General features: G+C 38.0%; 1 protein-coding gene across 14 annotated transcripts in view; it reads right to left on the bottom strand.

The window, feature by feature from the left end:
* ERC2 (ELKS/RAB6-interacting/CAST family member 2) overlaps window positions 1–16,860 on the bottom strand; it is a 402,457-nt gene that overhangs the window by 380,692 nt on the left and 4,905 nt on the right. For all 14 annotated transcript variants that reach the window (XM_026792408.2, XM_074549878.1, XM_074549880.1 and 11 more), the window contains exon 2: window positions 8,075–8,871. In XM_026792408.2, the coding sequence (XP_026648209.1) occupies window positions 8,075–8,728 (654 nt within the window). In that variant the 5' untranslated portion in view covers window positions 8,729–8,871. The remainder of the gene's footprint in view (window positions 1–8,074; window positions 8,872–16,860) is intronic.

The following is a 16,860-nucleotide window of genomic DNA, read 5'->3' as shown; positions in this document are numbered from 1 at the left end:
ATTACATATACACCTGAATAGAGAAGCAGGCTTTTATTACAAACATGTTGATTGCAAGCTTGATTCTTCAAGTTTGGATTGACACATTTTATTTATGCTTTGGCTCATCGTGATTTAAATATATCCCACTAGTTTATCTCCACCTTCCAGAGTATCCGAATATTACACCACAATATTCAGGCGCTTCTTCACTGATTTAGTTAAGACCATTATTATGCTTTACCAATAAACAGGTACCTGGAAGTTAATGTCACACACAAGAAAAAGTTCACACTAGCAGGACTATTCTCTCAGCCTTTCAAGCTACACATCGCAAAAGCTACATCCATTTACACAGCTGAAATCAAAATACAGAGAAAAGATCTAATTTTCAAAGCACAGCTCCCTGCCTCTTCCTGTGATTCTCTCAATTTAAATGCAGGCTTTTGCAGTGAGACTTGGACAGTATGCAATTAATGCTGCAGTCAATTAAATGGGGACTTGAGTGAGTTCAAAAAGCAGGCCTTGTTTTAGGGTTTGCTGCTCCTCTGAAGCAGCGCCCCAACGTGTGTTTGTGCTTTTCCTGCAGGTTCTGCTGACCTTGGCTCTTCTGCTACAGCAATGGCTGTGATGAGGCCCCACCCTCCTATTAATTATAGATGAGAATGGAACCCAGACCTTAGACCTTAGCATTCTCTGCATCTCTAACACTGAAATATTCACATTGATTTGCCTCAGGATGTTCCTTTAGGCAAATCCATCATTTATTCCTTTTCCTTCAGGGTACAAGGAGGAATCTACTGCTTTCTTTTAACATATGTTTTGTTAGCTTTTTTGTCATCTTCCAACACCAAGAGTAATAGCAATAACTATCCTGTGGCAGATGCTTAAGGAAATGCAGAAAGTAAATATTTTCCCCATCCCACAGGCCAAATATTCTAAAATTAGTAGATTCAAAAGACTTATTGCTCCTGCCACAAGCAATGCAACTTGAACCAAAGTTATTCTTTATAAAATATGCCAAGGGTTCCTGAATCCTGGTTTCTCAGCCACCTCAGCTGACAGATACTCCAGCAATAAATTCAAGTAACAAATATTATCTTGCAGCTGACAGCTTTAGCAAGTGACTCACTAGCACCAGGGAATACACAGTTCCACAGTCAGGAATGCCAGACACCTTCAACAGAGGAAATGACAAACAGCCCAAATCTGACCCTGCATGGCATTAACCAAGCAGAACTCCCAGACATGCAAAAATTCCGAAGAAAATTGAATCAGTGACCAGCAGGTTAAGTCACCATCACAACACTGCCCTTACCCTGACAACAATCTGAAATTCATCTTATGAATTCAGGAATATAACAGAAAAGAGAAAGGTTAGGAAGTGTCAGGCAAGTTTATCTTTAAATTATCTGCATATATAAAATAAATAAATGTAATGCTTTGCAGCACAGCCAAAAGGGTTGTGTTTCTCAGAAACAGCCCAAAGGAGGAGTTCTGCACTGCAGGCTAATTGAGTGTGGCATTATCAATTGCCTGTTAGATGATTTGGGTCAACTGTCAGAAAACACAAGATAAAGGACCAAAGGAAGGAAAACATCTGAAATTTTACTAATCAAGACTAAAAATGTAAAATGAGAAAGAAATTACTCTTTTTTCATTACTTCTTTCCTGTTCTAAATAAAGCTGTACTCTTTCAGTTGACAGCTACACACAGTGCATTCTAAAGACTACAATTCATGATCCTTATCTTTTTTGAAATACTGGGGACAACAGAACAAAACCAAAAACTACTTTCCTCAGATCTCTTCATGCCTCAAAAATGCCCCAAAGGTTGTAACTTATTATTACCAATTTACCACTAAAATGTGATACAGTTTTCATACAGTTTAAGCTATCAGTTTCTACTTTTTAATGTATACATGAATACTACTAGCTAAACTAGAATAGCACCAAAAAGCTTCAGGTTACAGAGTCATGTTCCTATTATTCATTTTCCTAGCTCAATACTTATCAAACTTTTTGAGACAGAGGATCTCAAAAGGTTAAAAGTAACTAAATTCCCTCACTCACCCTCAAGCACTTTCAGGTTATTACTCCATCAAAATTTCCTTGTTTATTTGCAGTATCATGGCCCTCTCCTTATGAAATTCTACTCGCCACCAGAGGCAGGAGCCTTTGCTCCTCATCAATAGCAACAGAAGGCAACACACACCCTTCAGGCCCAGCTTATTCCCTGTTCCTCACCCATTGCACACCGCCCCTCCTCAGCAGAACAGTCCTGCTGTTTCAGCCTCCTCCCATTTCACAGCCATTATTATTGGGAATATTATTTAAAAATCCACTGATTTCATTCTTCTTTGCTATTCAGATAATGACCATTTGATCTGTTCCATGTGGTTAAATGCTTCAGCACTTTGTTGCTTTAAATAAATAAAGAAGAATATTTTGCACTTACCTATATTGCCACCAATGTACATGAGTTTACATGAGGAAAACAGTGGAAACATGCAAAACAAAGTTAAAATCAACAAGTATGCATGCAGGTCAAGACAAATATTTTTAAAAGCAGAAGAAAGCAGAAAACAACAGTACAGTGAAAAACAGAAAACAAGGTGAATGGGTGTGATGAACCTACTGGCTTTACAGAATTATCCTAAAACACCTTACAGAAGCTTTCACTGGATGCAAATACTATATTAAAATTTGATGTTGGAAATATTTTTTTCTTGAAGAGACTCATTTAGTAAAAATGCAGCCAATTTCTTTTTAAGATTATTAATATGAACACATACCTCAGGTAGTATAGTAAAGCACAAGCACAACATTTCCATTCCTCAGACTCCTACCTTTGAGTTGTGTAATCATGAACTTCATTAATATTCACAATAAGCTTCAAAATCCCTGCTGTTTCAGACATTTACACAATAAGATGGGCTGAAAAACATTTGTACCCAAATAATCCTCCTCTGACCACAAGTGGTATAAACAATGAAAGGTCCTTTCCAACCAGTCATCAAGTGCATACTTTCACCCATTAAGGAAGGCAATGCCCATCTATAAACTCACACTAAATACCCAAGTGCTGGCAACTGCCTGCATATTCCACTACAGAGAACCTAGAAGAATTTCAAAGGGCATAAACAAAATATAAAAAAATAAAAATTTTAATAATTTATACCTTAACCTCATCAATATTTTATTGGGAACATATTTTAATTAGTACAGAGAAGGAAAATGCCATTTCAGAATATTTGTCATCATATTTTCTCTTATTGTTCTTTTTAGATTCTTGTCATGAATCAAAGTGAAAATGAAGAGCACATTGTGAAATAACATTGAGTAGCTACTCACAGTTCTAAATTCATGAACACACATTCCCTTCTGTACTGATTATTTTATCAGCTCTATTCTGCTAATTGCAACATCTGAGTTATTCACATTGCTACAGATGGACAAAAGTTACTTGGAGAAACTATTTCAAGAAAATTTTTATTCAGAACTACAAACCTCAGAGGAACTGCTCACTATCCTTTTTATCTTCTCTCCATCTCATTAATCTGAAGTAAATTCCTGCAGTATCAGGATAGGAACTCAACTTCAAAAGATCAAAATCTGTAATGTGTTCTCAAAGAACACATTAAGTCAATTAAAATTACCTGGGTTTTTTTAAGGGAAAAAAGGATCATGCTCACCCATTTATTTCCAATATAACCATGCCATGCCTGTAAATGAGCCACTGTTCATGGCACACAGTATCCATTTTGTATTGATTATGTATTAAATAATTAAATTTTTAAGTAAGTAAAAGTGGCTTATTTTGTGCAACAGGACTTAATATGCATTTTAAAAAATGTCACAGTGATTCAGTTTTTGCAATGCCATAAAAGCAGCATATAAAATGATAAACATTAATGTATTGTATTAGAAGCAGCTAATCCAAAGCAATAAATTAGTTTTCCCTCTTGGCAGGCAACAACCATGGAAATGAATATTGCTGAAAAATCTCTTGTGTCTTCCCAGCACTTCCCACCTCGTGGCCTTCTGCTGTCCACTGAAACCTTCCACCTTCCACCTCTCCTGTACATTACACATTAATAGAAGCTTCTAATCAAGCCAGATGAGAGACAATTACTATTTATCTAGGGGAAAACCAGCAAAACCTGTTTGAGACATTGTAAAAGGATGATTCCAAGATGAAGAACTACTTTAAATAGTTAAAAACATGTAGAGTACTTGCTGCTCCTGTGTATACCAACACATATATAAAATAATTTCAGTTATGCTGTGAGAAAATATCACAAAGAACATGAAGAACAAAAGCCAACTAAATGTGGGCTGTGATATCACAATACAGGTGCTGAAAGCATACACTTTCAGACATATAGCAACTTTCAAAAGAAAAACAGGAAAGTCCAAGTTACTGTCCATAAACTTCCGCACAGATCTTCCTCCAAAAGGTTTAATTTTATCAATTTTCCTGTTGAAACAGATCCTACCATTTCAAACTAATTCGTTTATTTGGCAAATCTATTTTCATTTATAATCCTACTTTCCAGGATGATTTTAAGCCTTCCCAATCTTGCCATTATTTGGCTGCATAACACATCCATCCTTTAGGACACTGATGAAAGCCTCAAGCACAGGACAGATCCCACTGGAAACCTTTCCAATTTCACCGTCAATCACTGATAATGACCCTTTGACACAGGCTTCCAATCAAACACTTCTCCATGGAGCAGCAATTTCCTGTCATAGGCTTCCCACCAATTCATCAAAGGGAAATCTTTTGAGACAAAGTTTTCTTAACATCAATATGTTGTTACTGTTTTTCCATTATGCATAAGGTGTGTTTTCCTGTCATCTAAGAAAAATCAGATGTCTTTGACATCATTTTTGATAAATCCATATTGGGTGCTAGTTTAAGTTTCAATTTTCCCATCTCTGTATTTAGAAATAGCTGACAATTTTTAAAAGTACAGCTTAAAAATAATTCTTTGGGTTTTGCAATAGTTTTTCAGAAACCACTATAAAAATATGAAACATTTTACTTATTCTCTCATTTCACTTCTTTTTTGGCAGGCAGACTCGCCCTTCTCCAGTCTCCTGGAAGGAGCTCCCAAACTTTGTTCAGAGACCCAGAAATCCGGGCAGGGTCACTTCCATCATGGACTGCCAATGTGAAAACACGTTTTAGTGTTCCAGTGTGAAAAACTCCTTTTTTAAGCAAGTTTTATAAGCCAGTATAAACCTGGACACAAGGACAGACTGACCACTTTAGGAGAGATGTGATGGAGCACATCACCTTTTTTGTTCTTTAAAATTACAGCTTTTTGATGATTCTAATTTAAATCAGTTGTTTGCAAGAATCAATAGCCTCCTGAATGAGAGTGACAAACAAGCTGACACAGCCAGCTTGGGCTTCCAAAGCCACTCCTTGAGAAAGGCTCCTCTCCAAATGCTTACAAGAAAAGTAAGCAGCAATTACAGAAGAGCATGGGTACTTTTATACACAAATATTTGATTACAAGAGAGGAAATAACAAACACATGACTGACTCCTAAAACCAACAGAAGACCCCTGGAGTTTTGCTGGGACCTGTGGCTGTGCTTTGTGCTGACTGACACTTCCTGAGCAGCCCAAAGAACAGGCTGATCAGTAAGATAACTGATTTTCCTCATGGTGTTTGGTTATTCAGGGCAGTAAAGACAAAAGCCAAATGCAAAGAAGAATTTTATAAGACTAAGCAAATAGTCAGAGGCTGGCAGATGAAATTCAGGGAGATAAAAGTGGCACACAAGTGAAAATAATCCTACCTTTAAGCATAACAAGCTGAGATCTGAACTGGTTAGAAAGAATGGTGAGGTATTTCTTAGGTATGATAAATATTTCCATTAAGATATTAGCTTAGTACTCAGTAGCAGCAAAAATAAAGGCATCCAAAACTGAAAAAAACAAACTAATTGCCGGGAATTTCTGTGAGAGAAATACAGAATAAAAGGGCAAACACTACAGCATCAACACCACTCATTTTACACCTTATCAAAAACATAAGATGTTTTGGTCCCCCTTGCCTGAAAAAAAAAATCCCAAACATTTAACAGGTCCGCAAAACATCATGTTAGTGCTTCACAAGGAATTATCACACATGGTAAGATGCTGCTGCCTGGAAAAGAGCTGAGGGAGGGATGTGATGGTGGCACTGTAAAGTCCTAAGTGGCACTGAGACTGGCACCAGACATCAATTATTTATTGCTTCTTTCAGTACAAGGAGCAGGAAATCCTTGCAAAAGCAGCCACAGTCTAGTGCAAAAATCAAATGAAAGCAGCAGCTCCTCACAGGTATGTCAGGCTCTAAGAGCCTGTGGACACTGGCATTTTAAACAGGTCCAAAAGAAACTGGCAGAATTTAAAGTTGACTGAGTTGTGAAGCACAAAGAAACAGCAGCTGGATCACAAGGAGCACTGTCTGGGGACACCACTGTGTCCTTGGCCTCTCCTGTGAATGTCTGGACACTCAGCAATGGAATAGAGCTACCCAATCTCTGCGCATTATGTTAAATATACACATAGAGCAAACTACATTGCTTTTGTCAGGTTTGCTGTTACAAGAAAATAAGAGTTTGTCAAAAAGATACAACATGAATGAACTCATAACTGAGTTACTAATTCACTTTCCCTCAAGATAAGCAAAGATTATTTTATTATCTATTAAACAGATTTTAGGGGGAAAAATCAAAACAGAATTGTCACTGGTGTGTGACAAAGTCTCTAAACACCAGATTCAAATTCCAAAAGTCAATATAAGATATTAATGTGACATTTCCATGAGAAACACAGAGTCTATTAGGAGAATTCTCCCTTTAAGGTGATACCAACTATCACCATTAAAGTATCCAACCAACAAAGTTTTTGAGAAACAGAACCTCCACCATGCATTTTTTTGTTAATATTGGTTCTAGCAGCATCCTAGTGCATCTGTTATAAATAAATAAACAGCAACTACTATCGTCAGTCTGGACACAAAAGTTATACAAGACAGTAATAAATTAATTCTTGCACTGAATTCCTGATGACAACCCAGTCCGTTTCCTACTTCAGTTTCCCACTGAAGTAACTGGTAATAGACTTGCCAGCTCTATAGATATTTAGGTTCATGACATGCCTAAAGGTGGAAAGTTTGCTGAGAAGCTCTAACTGATCACAAACTTGGAAGTAAATTAAAAATCTCAGTTGTTGCTGCCTGCCAGCAAAGAAGTTTAGATTTGGAATCTGGAAGTGAGAGAAACACAGGACTGTGTTTTTGTCTGGAGAAAGTTAACAGATGGTCTAAAAAGGAGCAGCTTTAAAATAAGACCAGAAGCCAAAAAGTGTGTGGAGAAAGCAAGGATAATTTTTTTTTATCTATTCTGTGCTGCTGTTTTGTATGCTTTGTATATGTAGCTGTATACTTGATATAGCAAAGACTCAAATTTTGACTTCACAGATTTATCCATCCAGACTAAAATATTTGAATCTTTCTATAACTTCAGGAAAATTATGTTACAATGTAAATAGAAGTATTTGAAACACATATTTACAAGATACTCATTTATTACAATGCAGGTCTCTGAAATTTTACTGAAAACTTCATTCTGTAATGCAGAACTACAGAAAGCTGAGTATGAGGATTTATCTTCTTTTAACTTAAAAACTATTAACTCCCTGCACAGCTTAAACAAAATATGCCTCTGGATATTTATTTACACTTTTTCAAAAAGGGCTCATTTACCTCTTCAGAAAATGTTGCCAAGACAACATTTAGACAGTTGCAAAAAAAAACCCTAGAGAAAGTTTCAAACATAAAAGAAAGGGTAACAACAATTGTTTTATCCATCTAAAATGTGAAGCGATGCTGCATGAAAGAAATTCTAATCTGCATTTGGATTCTTATTCGTGTGCTTTCCTGCAGTTTAGCAGTGAGAAGCACATATTCCAAGACATAAAATTATTGTGGAAAATATCAAACTTGTGCCAGCACTGAATATGCTACCAAAAGCAAAACATCAAGTGCTTGGTTGTAAATCAACACAAAGAAACCTTCATAATTACTTACCTGATTTTCTTCATGGGAAACTCTCATCTGTTCTTTAAGAACTGACATTCTGGCTGCTTCTTCTTTCCTCAATACTCTCTCCTTCTTTAGCTCAGGACTCCAGAAAGTTTTGATGCTGTTCATAGAGGACCCCAGCTTGCTGTCCTTAATGTCGAGTTCTTTTCTGAGAAGGTCATTCTCCCTCTGTAGATCCTTCAGCTGAGCCTGCAGATCTAACATGGTGCTATCCCTAACCTGTCTCAGCATGGAAGGAACCTGGTGGTGGTGGTGGTGTGAGGATGCGGTCAGCCCTCCGTGCTGGTCGGCGTAAGAAAGGACATCGGTGTGTGACAGCCCGGCAGAGGCGATATTGGGGCTGCTCCCCATGGCTGTGACTCGGCCACCATACACAGCTCGGTTTGTAGCCCTTCCAAGAGTCATTGTGCCCTTTGGGAAAGTAGTAGAAGCCACACCCTCGTGGTCACTCAGGTACATTGGTCCGGATGTTGCATAGGCTGCGTTAAGGGACTGGATGTTCTCCATGGACAGCGTCTTCCCTGCCCCCCCTCCCCCGCTGCTGGTTCTCCTGTGGCCCAGCCGGGGGGACCTGGGCAGCCGGGGGGACCTGGAGGGGCTTCCCTCCAAGTTGCCGATTGTTCTTGCACTCCCATACATTTTTCTTCTACTTTGAGGTACTGTTTAGTAAGAAACTAGTAACACTAAAGTTGAATGTTCAATTAAGAATTCCGGCTAGAAATACTGGCAGTTTCACTGCATTCTTCCAGTAGGCAAAATCTGGTTTTCCTCCCAAGACAGACCTGAAAAAAAATAATATAAAATTAAGTTTTCATTTTGGAAAATAAATTTACAAGTAATCACCATATAGCAGAAAAACCAACTTCCGAGAGTAATAACTACAAAAATAAAACCTGCTGTACATTTTATATTTAGAATTATTAGTTAAAAATGCATTTTCAAACCAATTTCAATCAAAATAAAACACCTAATTTCTGTCTTGCTAGAAAACTTCAGGCTAAAACTTGTTAACCAAGCTGGAATGAACAACTTGGGCCCAATAACATAACATGCCTTACCGTGTCACTTAAATGACTGACAATATGAAATTTATATAAAGAAAAATATTTATTATTGGCATAAAGAACTACCCTCTTAAAGCCTCCAGAATTCAATCCCAAGGCACAGAGATATAAAGCAATCTTGTCGATTTACTTTTTCAAGTTTTGGCATTTTAACATCACTGTCCCCATCTGCCCCTCTTTTCAGCTACCATGCAGCATTCAAGAGATGATCCCACAACTTGTTCCCCCACAAGACCCTGTGCAGCTTTCCTGCTGCCTCAATTTCAACATATTGACCAATTTTAAAAAAAAATCTCCTCTAATTCTCAAGTGCCAGCCATCCTCTGGCCAAGCAACTCATCAATCCTCTGAGAAATCCATCCCTGTATCTTTCTCGTTGCCTGAAACAGTTCCACAGCTCCTTCACAGACAAATCTCCCATGAGACCAGAGCTGAAGATCACTTTCCTTCCACTGGCTCCTGGCAGATCCTGAGCAAAAGCAACAACAAATCTTCGGAATTGACAGAATTCACCCCACCCTCTTTCTCACTCAATAAAAAAACACAAACAAAACAAAACAAACACTGCATAAAAAACACTACACTGGTGTGGTGAGAAGCAATACTGCTAGCAGGAAATGCCAGTATCAATTTAAACTGTGCACAATAAAATATTTTTAGATACAGCAGATATGATACACGGCCAGGTGGTGGGGTTGGATATAAATTTGTTCATCCTCAGAAGCAGAGGTACAGAATATTTTATCTTATATCACGTCCATGCTGGTTTTCCTTTTCAGTTTGATAAATCAGTACATTTCTTGCTTAGAGTCACATAATAAGTTACTTAGCCTTCTGTTTATGTCTCTGATATGTATTTTCAGATATTTGTTTTGCCTTTTAGAGCTTATTAGCTGTGGTCTCTCTTTTCTCAACTCGTGTAAATTTTTGGATGTTCTCATCTCATATCAGAGAACACTTATCTTGCTTAGCACTCCAGTGCTCACCACTGAGCTCTACTGATCCTCATTCTCTATCCAAAGGCAGGCTAACGTCTCACTGAACTTCTTAAACAATGTTCCAATGCCGATTGAACACTGTAACTTCCATAAGCCTGGGAAAATTCTGAAAGCAACAGCAAAAGAGAAGTAAAACACCGCCAACCAGTGTTATTACCTCCACAGCATTTTCAAATTCTTTTTTATCTCCCTAGAAGTATTCTAATCAAAACAGAGACCTCTGTGCTCTGAACACAAACACACTGATGATACGCTTGATTTTCTTACTTTAACAGGCTACTAAGGACAGCTCACAGACCCAAAGCTGAAAATCCTGACTTTACAAATTAAAATGGAGAAACCCTAAGAACTTTAGTTTGTTACCTTCTACAACCTGAATTATACAGGCTGGCTTTCCTACAACCTCAGAAAAAGGCCAGCACACAAAAATACGCCTTTTCAATGTGTGTACTTCTTAAGGATAAAATTGGAGCCTTCCTTTATGGCTGGGAAGTCTCAGACACAGTGGAAGCCAGACACCATTGCTTTATGAAAGAGGGGAGAAAGAGCACCTACATCATTTTCTGCTCTTTACTGCTTCTACATGGAGCCTTCCTAGCTTCAGGAAGATTTACTGTGTGTCTCAGCACATCAGGAACTGGAGACATGAAGAAGCAATACCAGCCTCAGGACCTCAACAATTTCCACACAGATCATCATCTACTGTCTGAAGAGAGAGGAGAGATCCCATCTTCCCACAGAACCAGCTGACAGAGCCATCCCAGCTGAACTGAGAGTGGACAGGTGAGATACAGACAGCTCTATTTTGAAAGGCAAATTTATTTTATATTGCTATTTTAATTAGACAAGGAGGAAGGAATACTAATACCCTCAAGTAATAATTCTTTACCAAAGCTGTAGGTGTTGCAGTAGCCAGGACAAAGAAGTCTCAAAGGTCATATCCCCCTAAAACCTTCTCTGAGAAAAAAAGTCACCCAGCTTCACTCAGTCTGGTAGGGACAGACTGCAGACCCACTACACACATTTTCCTACAAGAGTTGAGTTTTAAAATCCAAATCAGATTACTACTAGAAAAAATCCAGATGCTCACCTGCTTGGCTCAGTATTTTCTTATTTTAAAGAAATTCCTTTAATGTACATGATGCAAAATTAATCATTATAATTATGAGTTTATTATTCTGCATTGCAAACAAAACTGTATTTTATGCGGATCCTTTTAAGATCCAGGAAATTAAGCATGCATTCTCAGCTGGGGGCAGGAGGGCAGGCACTAGACACTGCCCCATGCTCTCATCAGCCTTGAAAACCCCAGCAGACCTGACACCATTCACGCCAAAGTGCCCCCAACACCTGTTACAACCTGATCTTGCCCCATTCCCCACATTGCTGCCCCACCTGATCTCCAGCATTCTGCACACAGCAACGTCACAGGCTCGTGTTACCCACCTGGCTCAAGTCTGACAACTCATTTAATTGTCTTTTACTTCCTATTTTTTGAGAAACCTGGAGGATAGGATTCTGATGTGGATGCTACTAGATCTCACTCAATTTAGTTTCCAAATCCTTACTTCCACATTGAACATAACTACAGAGTTTGCTTGCAATACTGTGTCCACAGTACCCTGTAAGCTCTGATTTTCACTGGTTACACACCCTTACATGCTGAGGGATGATTTAAGCTTTTAGTGTCCCCTCCTGAGGCCTGAATCACCTAGTCAGCAGGAAGTTTGGGTATCAGCCAAATGCTTAATAGCTTTTCACAACTACTTGCCAATATTAACATTGAGCCAAGAGCTCAAACATTTGTAAAAGTACCAAAAGCTTTAAGGAAACCTCTTCTGTAGAATTAACCTCCCCAAACAATATATGGCAACAGTTAAATGCAGAAATTATCAATCTGATTTCAAACTGTCTAAAACTGTTTAGTACAATACAATTCCCCACATGTAAACCAAAACAAGCAAAATAGGAAAGAAAAAAAAATAAAGGCGATGTAGAACACAATGCTCATATTTTCTCTGCCAGGACTGCACTTTGAGGCATCACAAAAGGACAGAGATTGACAGAAAAAAAATCTGTTCCATAAAAACATGTCCTAGCAAACAATGATTTCTTTATTTTGATAACATCTTTTAAATACTCTCATTTAAAACACAACCTCTCCATACACAGAAGACCAGGAGCACATGTGTATTAAAAGTAGTGACTAGGAGTCAGAAATATTTCCAGCACTTTCTTTTGGTTTGCCTATGTTTTCTACTGCTTTCATAGAGGCACAATACATTCTCACAGCAGAGAACATTCTTTTCTTCACATTTTTTACTACTGGTGCTGATGTAAAAGAAAAAAAACTAGCAAGCTGATATAAACTAGATACAGAGAACTCAAATCTGTTGTAGAGGAGCCTGCCTTTCTTCATTAATCTGAGTGGGCAGCCTGGCATCTCTTCTTTTAATAAAGTAAAGGAAAAAAAGATAAATACAATGCTCTTTATATGTTGTTAGTACAAGACCAGCATTGTTTCTATTAAAAGGACAAAGTACTCTCTTTTCCTACTTACCAGCCTGACCAAGTAGCTTCTTCTCCCCCACCTTTTTTAATCCAAAAAAGAAAATAATCCATTTCTTCCTGCTATTCCTTATAAGTTTGAAAAACAAAGCATATATGACAACTTCAAAAGCAACATTTTCATTTAGGTTCCTTACAGTGTCCTGAATCTGCATTTCTTATGTAAATTTAAGTTTTACTACAGTCTGCACACTACATCTTTTTTTACTAGTTAACAGACATTAATTTATGCCCTCTCTTGTAGCTTGTTGTAAAATCACACATATGTATCTGTAAATAAAGTCAGTTCCAAAGCCTGTTTTAATCTTGTGAGCTGCTCATGTCCCTGAGCTCCCATCAGTGCTACATGGAAGAAATGGCATTTATCACCTCACAGGACCAGCTCACATCAGGCCTTCCCTTTCCCTCTCACACAGAAGAAAATAAGAAGGCAAAAGCAGGAGTGGCTGCTTAATATGGCTCTAATGACATATATGGCAAATAAAGTTGTCAGGCATTCTAAAGCTGTCAGGTGCAGTGACAGCAATGAATTCTTGTCATGCAATCAGAGAACTCCACCAATTGAAATATTTGCTCAAAATGCCATATTAAAAATCTTGAAAAGCAAGCAGCTCTGACACCATTATCAGGATTGTCAATTATATTACTCTCAAATATACTTAAGTGAAGGGTCAACAATACATTTTTAACTCTTTTATGCAAGTTTCATGGGTTTAAAACAAGCCTAGTGTTTAAGAAAGGTGCACTTCTTTCCAAGTATTTTACTCTTTATTATAATGTTTGAGACATTGTAATTGTTTTAAAACATAATAGATAGAAGTAGGCGTTAAATAATATAAATAATATCTAAACTCCACCATCTAAACTCCATTATTTTATAACTTTTCTCTGTTGCTCAAACTCCAATTCTTAATGTTTTATCTCTAACACTTCCATTAAAACAATTATTTCCTGCAGTCTTGCATGTGACAAGTATCCTGAGGTTTCTAAGACACCCAAGGAAGGTGAGAAATTTCAAATTTGTTTCATTTTATTTTTCTGATGTTATGTAAAATACTAAAGACCTGAAAATGGAACATGGAAAAAAAAAAGGCTTCTACAGCCAAGCAAAGGCAGAAGCATCACTTCTAATTTTAATTGTTATGCCAGAGAACACACTGTATCTTTATAAAAAGCTATAGGGCAGCCAATCTGCCAAGTCTGGGAAACACAACCACGAACAGTCTGTAGAAGTTACCTGCCAGTGCTGAGCCTTTCTCCCTCTCCAGTCCCTTCTGATTGAACAGCCACCCCCAGGGGCAGGCATGGTCAGGGTTACCCTTGGTTTACACCACAAAGCACCAGGAGTGGTGTGAGGAGTTCAGAGGTGCAGGGTAAAGCACCTCAGCTGGAACTGCCTGAAGCTCCCAGCCCCACTCTCCATGCCATTGTTGTGCTGCCCATCTGCTCTCTGCAGCTCCCAACACTGGCATTCTATTTTTTATTGATGGGTGGGAGGGTGCTGGTGTGAATCACAAGCAACAAGGGACAGAAACACAAATTCCACAACACTGCTTGTCCCTGCTCAGTTTTTTGCTTCTCAGCTTCCCCACACCATAATGACCTTCCTAGGACACAAATATTTCTAAGGACCTGGCAAGCTTTCGGTTTTCCAGAGAAATATTTCCTAGCATTTCAATCCTTGCAGGTGTCTTGTATGCTAAATTCTGCATCCTAGTCTGTATTCATCATGCCTTCCATCCTGCAATTGTTACTCACTTGCCTTTTACTCCCTTCTCAATAAGAATTCTCATTTATCAATGCAAGCCTGCATTTATAAGCTCCAGTTTTTTGTGGAGGATTATTCTAAGGCACTTGATAAATCAGGCAAACAGTACGTTTCATTTAATAACTATTAAAGAAAAACAACAACAATCATATGTCTTGAATTCTTACTAAAATAGTCTCCTTTGGGGAAAAAATAATAGAATGTAAAAGTACACAACATTCTTCAAGATTACTTGAAAGTTATGCCTAATTATTAGCACAGTTATGCTTTGCTTTTGCCAGCATTTACCTAACTGGAATGACTAAATAACTTGCAGAAACAGTTATAGACTGAATTATCTTTCGAGAAGGCAGAGCTTAAAAATAAGCCTGATTTAATAAAACCTAGAAGTTGACCAGGAAAAGTCTGAAAGACCAGACTTGTTCTGTCATTTCTATGCCGCCAATATTTATACAAATTCTTTGAAACCAAAGGCTGCTCAGCTGGTAATATATATATTAAATGCGTAATAAAGACTACATTCCTCTTAGTAAAATAACCTAAGAACTGAAAATAGTGTCACAGGAAATTGACCGAGTTTATAGTTTAACCTGTAAATTTGTCTATTTCCACAATAAGTAGGCTTAAAAATAGTCTGTCATTTACAATTATGTCATACTTTTAATTTTAAGATGCATTTATAACTCCTAATGGTTTAGAAACCAACAGAGACACTCCCACACAATGGAGTACTTTCAATTTAATTCAATAAGGCTACTCCCATACATGTTACTAAACACAGGCTTACACATTTGCAAGACAAAGCTATATTTTTCCTTTTTTGCTACAAAGCTTCCATTCTCTGTAGAAAGGCAACAAAATGGTCACAGGATCAGCTGTTAAGACTACCTATGCAGCCTCCAGCAGTTTCTTAGAATACTTAAATACTGGGATATTTAGCAAGCCTAAATATCCATTCTGCAGTTTACATTTGTTTGCTTCTGGAATTGCAGTATGCTTACTCAAACTGCAAAACAAGAAGCATATTTGTGTATTCAGCTTGCTTTGAAACCACCACAGTGTAAAAACCTGTAGAACATCCCTCCTCTGCTGTCTTTGCCCAGATATAAGAGCATGCACGTTCCAGTACCATGCCAAAGGAAAACTGGCTGTGCTTCAGCCACATCAGATCAAAGCTGTCCAAGGAACTCACAGGCTCTGCAAGCAATGCAAGTGATTTAGCAGATTAGCTTTCAATTCATCATAGAATCAGCATCCTGGAACCACTAGAAGACCTTGCACTTCAGGAATTGCCTTTTTATTTATTTATTTATTCACCAAAAGAGTGGGAGAGCTCCCCAAGCACTTGGTGGCTGGCTCATAATTTCACAGCACGGCCCAATCTGCCCCCTTTGGGCTCACACTCAGCTAAGCACAATCACACCAGTTCACAAGTGACATTTCTAAGTCCTCACAGGCATCTGACTTAACATTTGAAGTTGATGACAGATGTTACTGTAACTGTTTCCTTAAGGAAAAACAAATGGCTCGAGCAGATTTCAAATGAGGTCTATAAATGAAAGCTGAGGTACATCATGACTGCCAAGACTCGGCCATCAAAAATAAACTTGCTGTACACAGCAAACCGTCTTCCAGAGGAGCCCCTGAGAGTACCCATTTCTTCCACTATTATTGCACATAGGTAAACAAAAGGAACTGTGCTTTATTTACCAGGTCATATTTGTCCACTAATCTGAATTGTTCAAAGAACATAAGTGGTAAGAAATGCACTTCAGCAATATATTTTGAGGAAAAGAATGCACTGCAGAAAGCTGTTTAAGTAAAAGCCTCACCATCATAGAAATAACACAGACCTGTGCTGTTTTAGAAATTAAATAATTCAGACACTGCATGTGCCAAGAGATAATGAAATATATATCTGAGCAGATTACCAGTAAATTAATTTTACCAACCATGAAAAGTGTTTAGATAACACTGAAAACTGAAGGGACAGCAGTAAAATTTCCAACAGGCCTCAACTCATATTTGACAAAGAAAAATCAGTCCCTGAGAATTCAAGTACTGTGGCCTCCAAGTCCTGCAATGAAACAATCCAAACATTCCAAACAGCGTAACCACAAGTACAGACATACTAAATCTCCATGAGGCATTGGAATGAAGTGACCAAGATGTGCTCTGTAAACCTCTCAATGCATGGGGAAGATTATGTCCCATTAGTCAGCATCCCAGGTGATGTGAGTCGTTCATTTGGAGGGAAACTGCCCCACACATTACCAATGCTCTGTGCAAAGTTCAGAAATGGCAGAGATTTGTTACATTGCTTTCACTGCCTTCAAAATAAATTGCACATTATATCCAATTAAGCAATCACTA

This window comes from Zonotrichia albicollis, chromosome 12, assembly GCF_047830755.1.
Source record: "Zonotrichia albicollis isolate bZonAlb1 chromosome 12, bZonAlb1.hap1, whole genome shotgun sequence".
Taxonomy (NCBI): Eukaryota; Metazoa; Chordata; class Aves; order Passeriformes; family Passerellidae; genus Zonotrichia; species Zonotrichia albicollis.
Note: the sequence above shows the minus strand (reverse complement) of the source record. Positions and strands in the feature narration are given on the sequence as shown.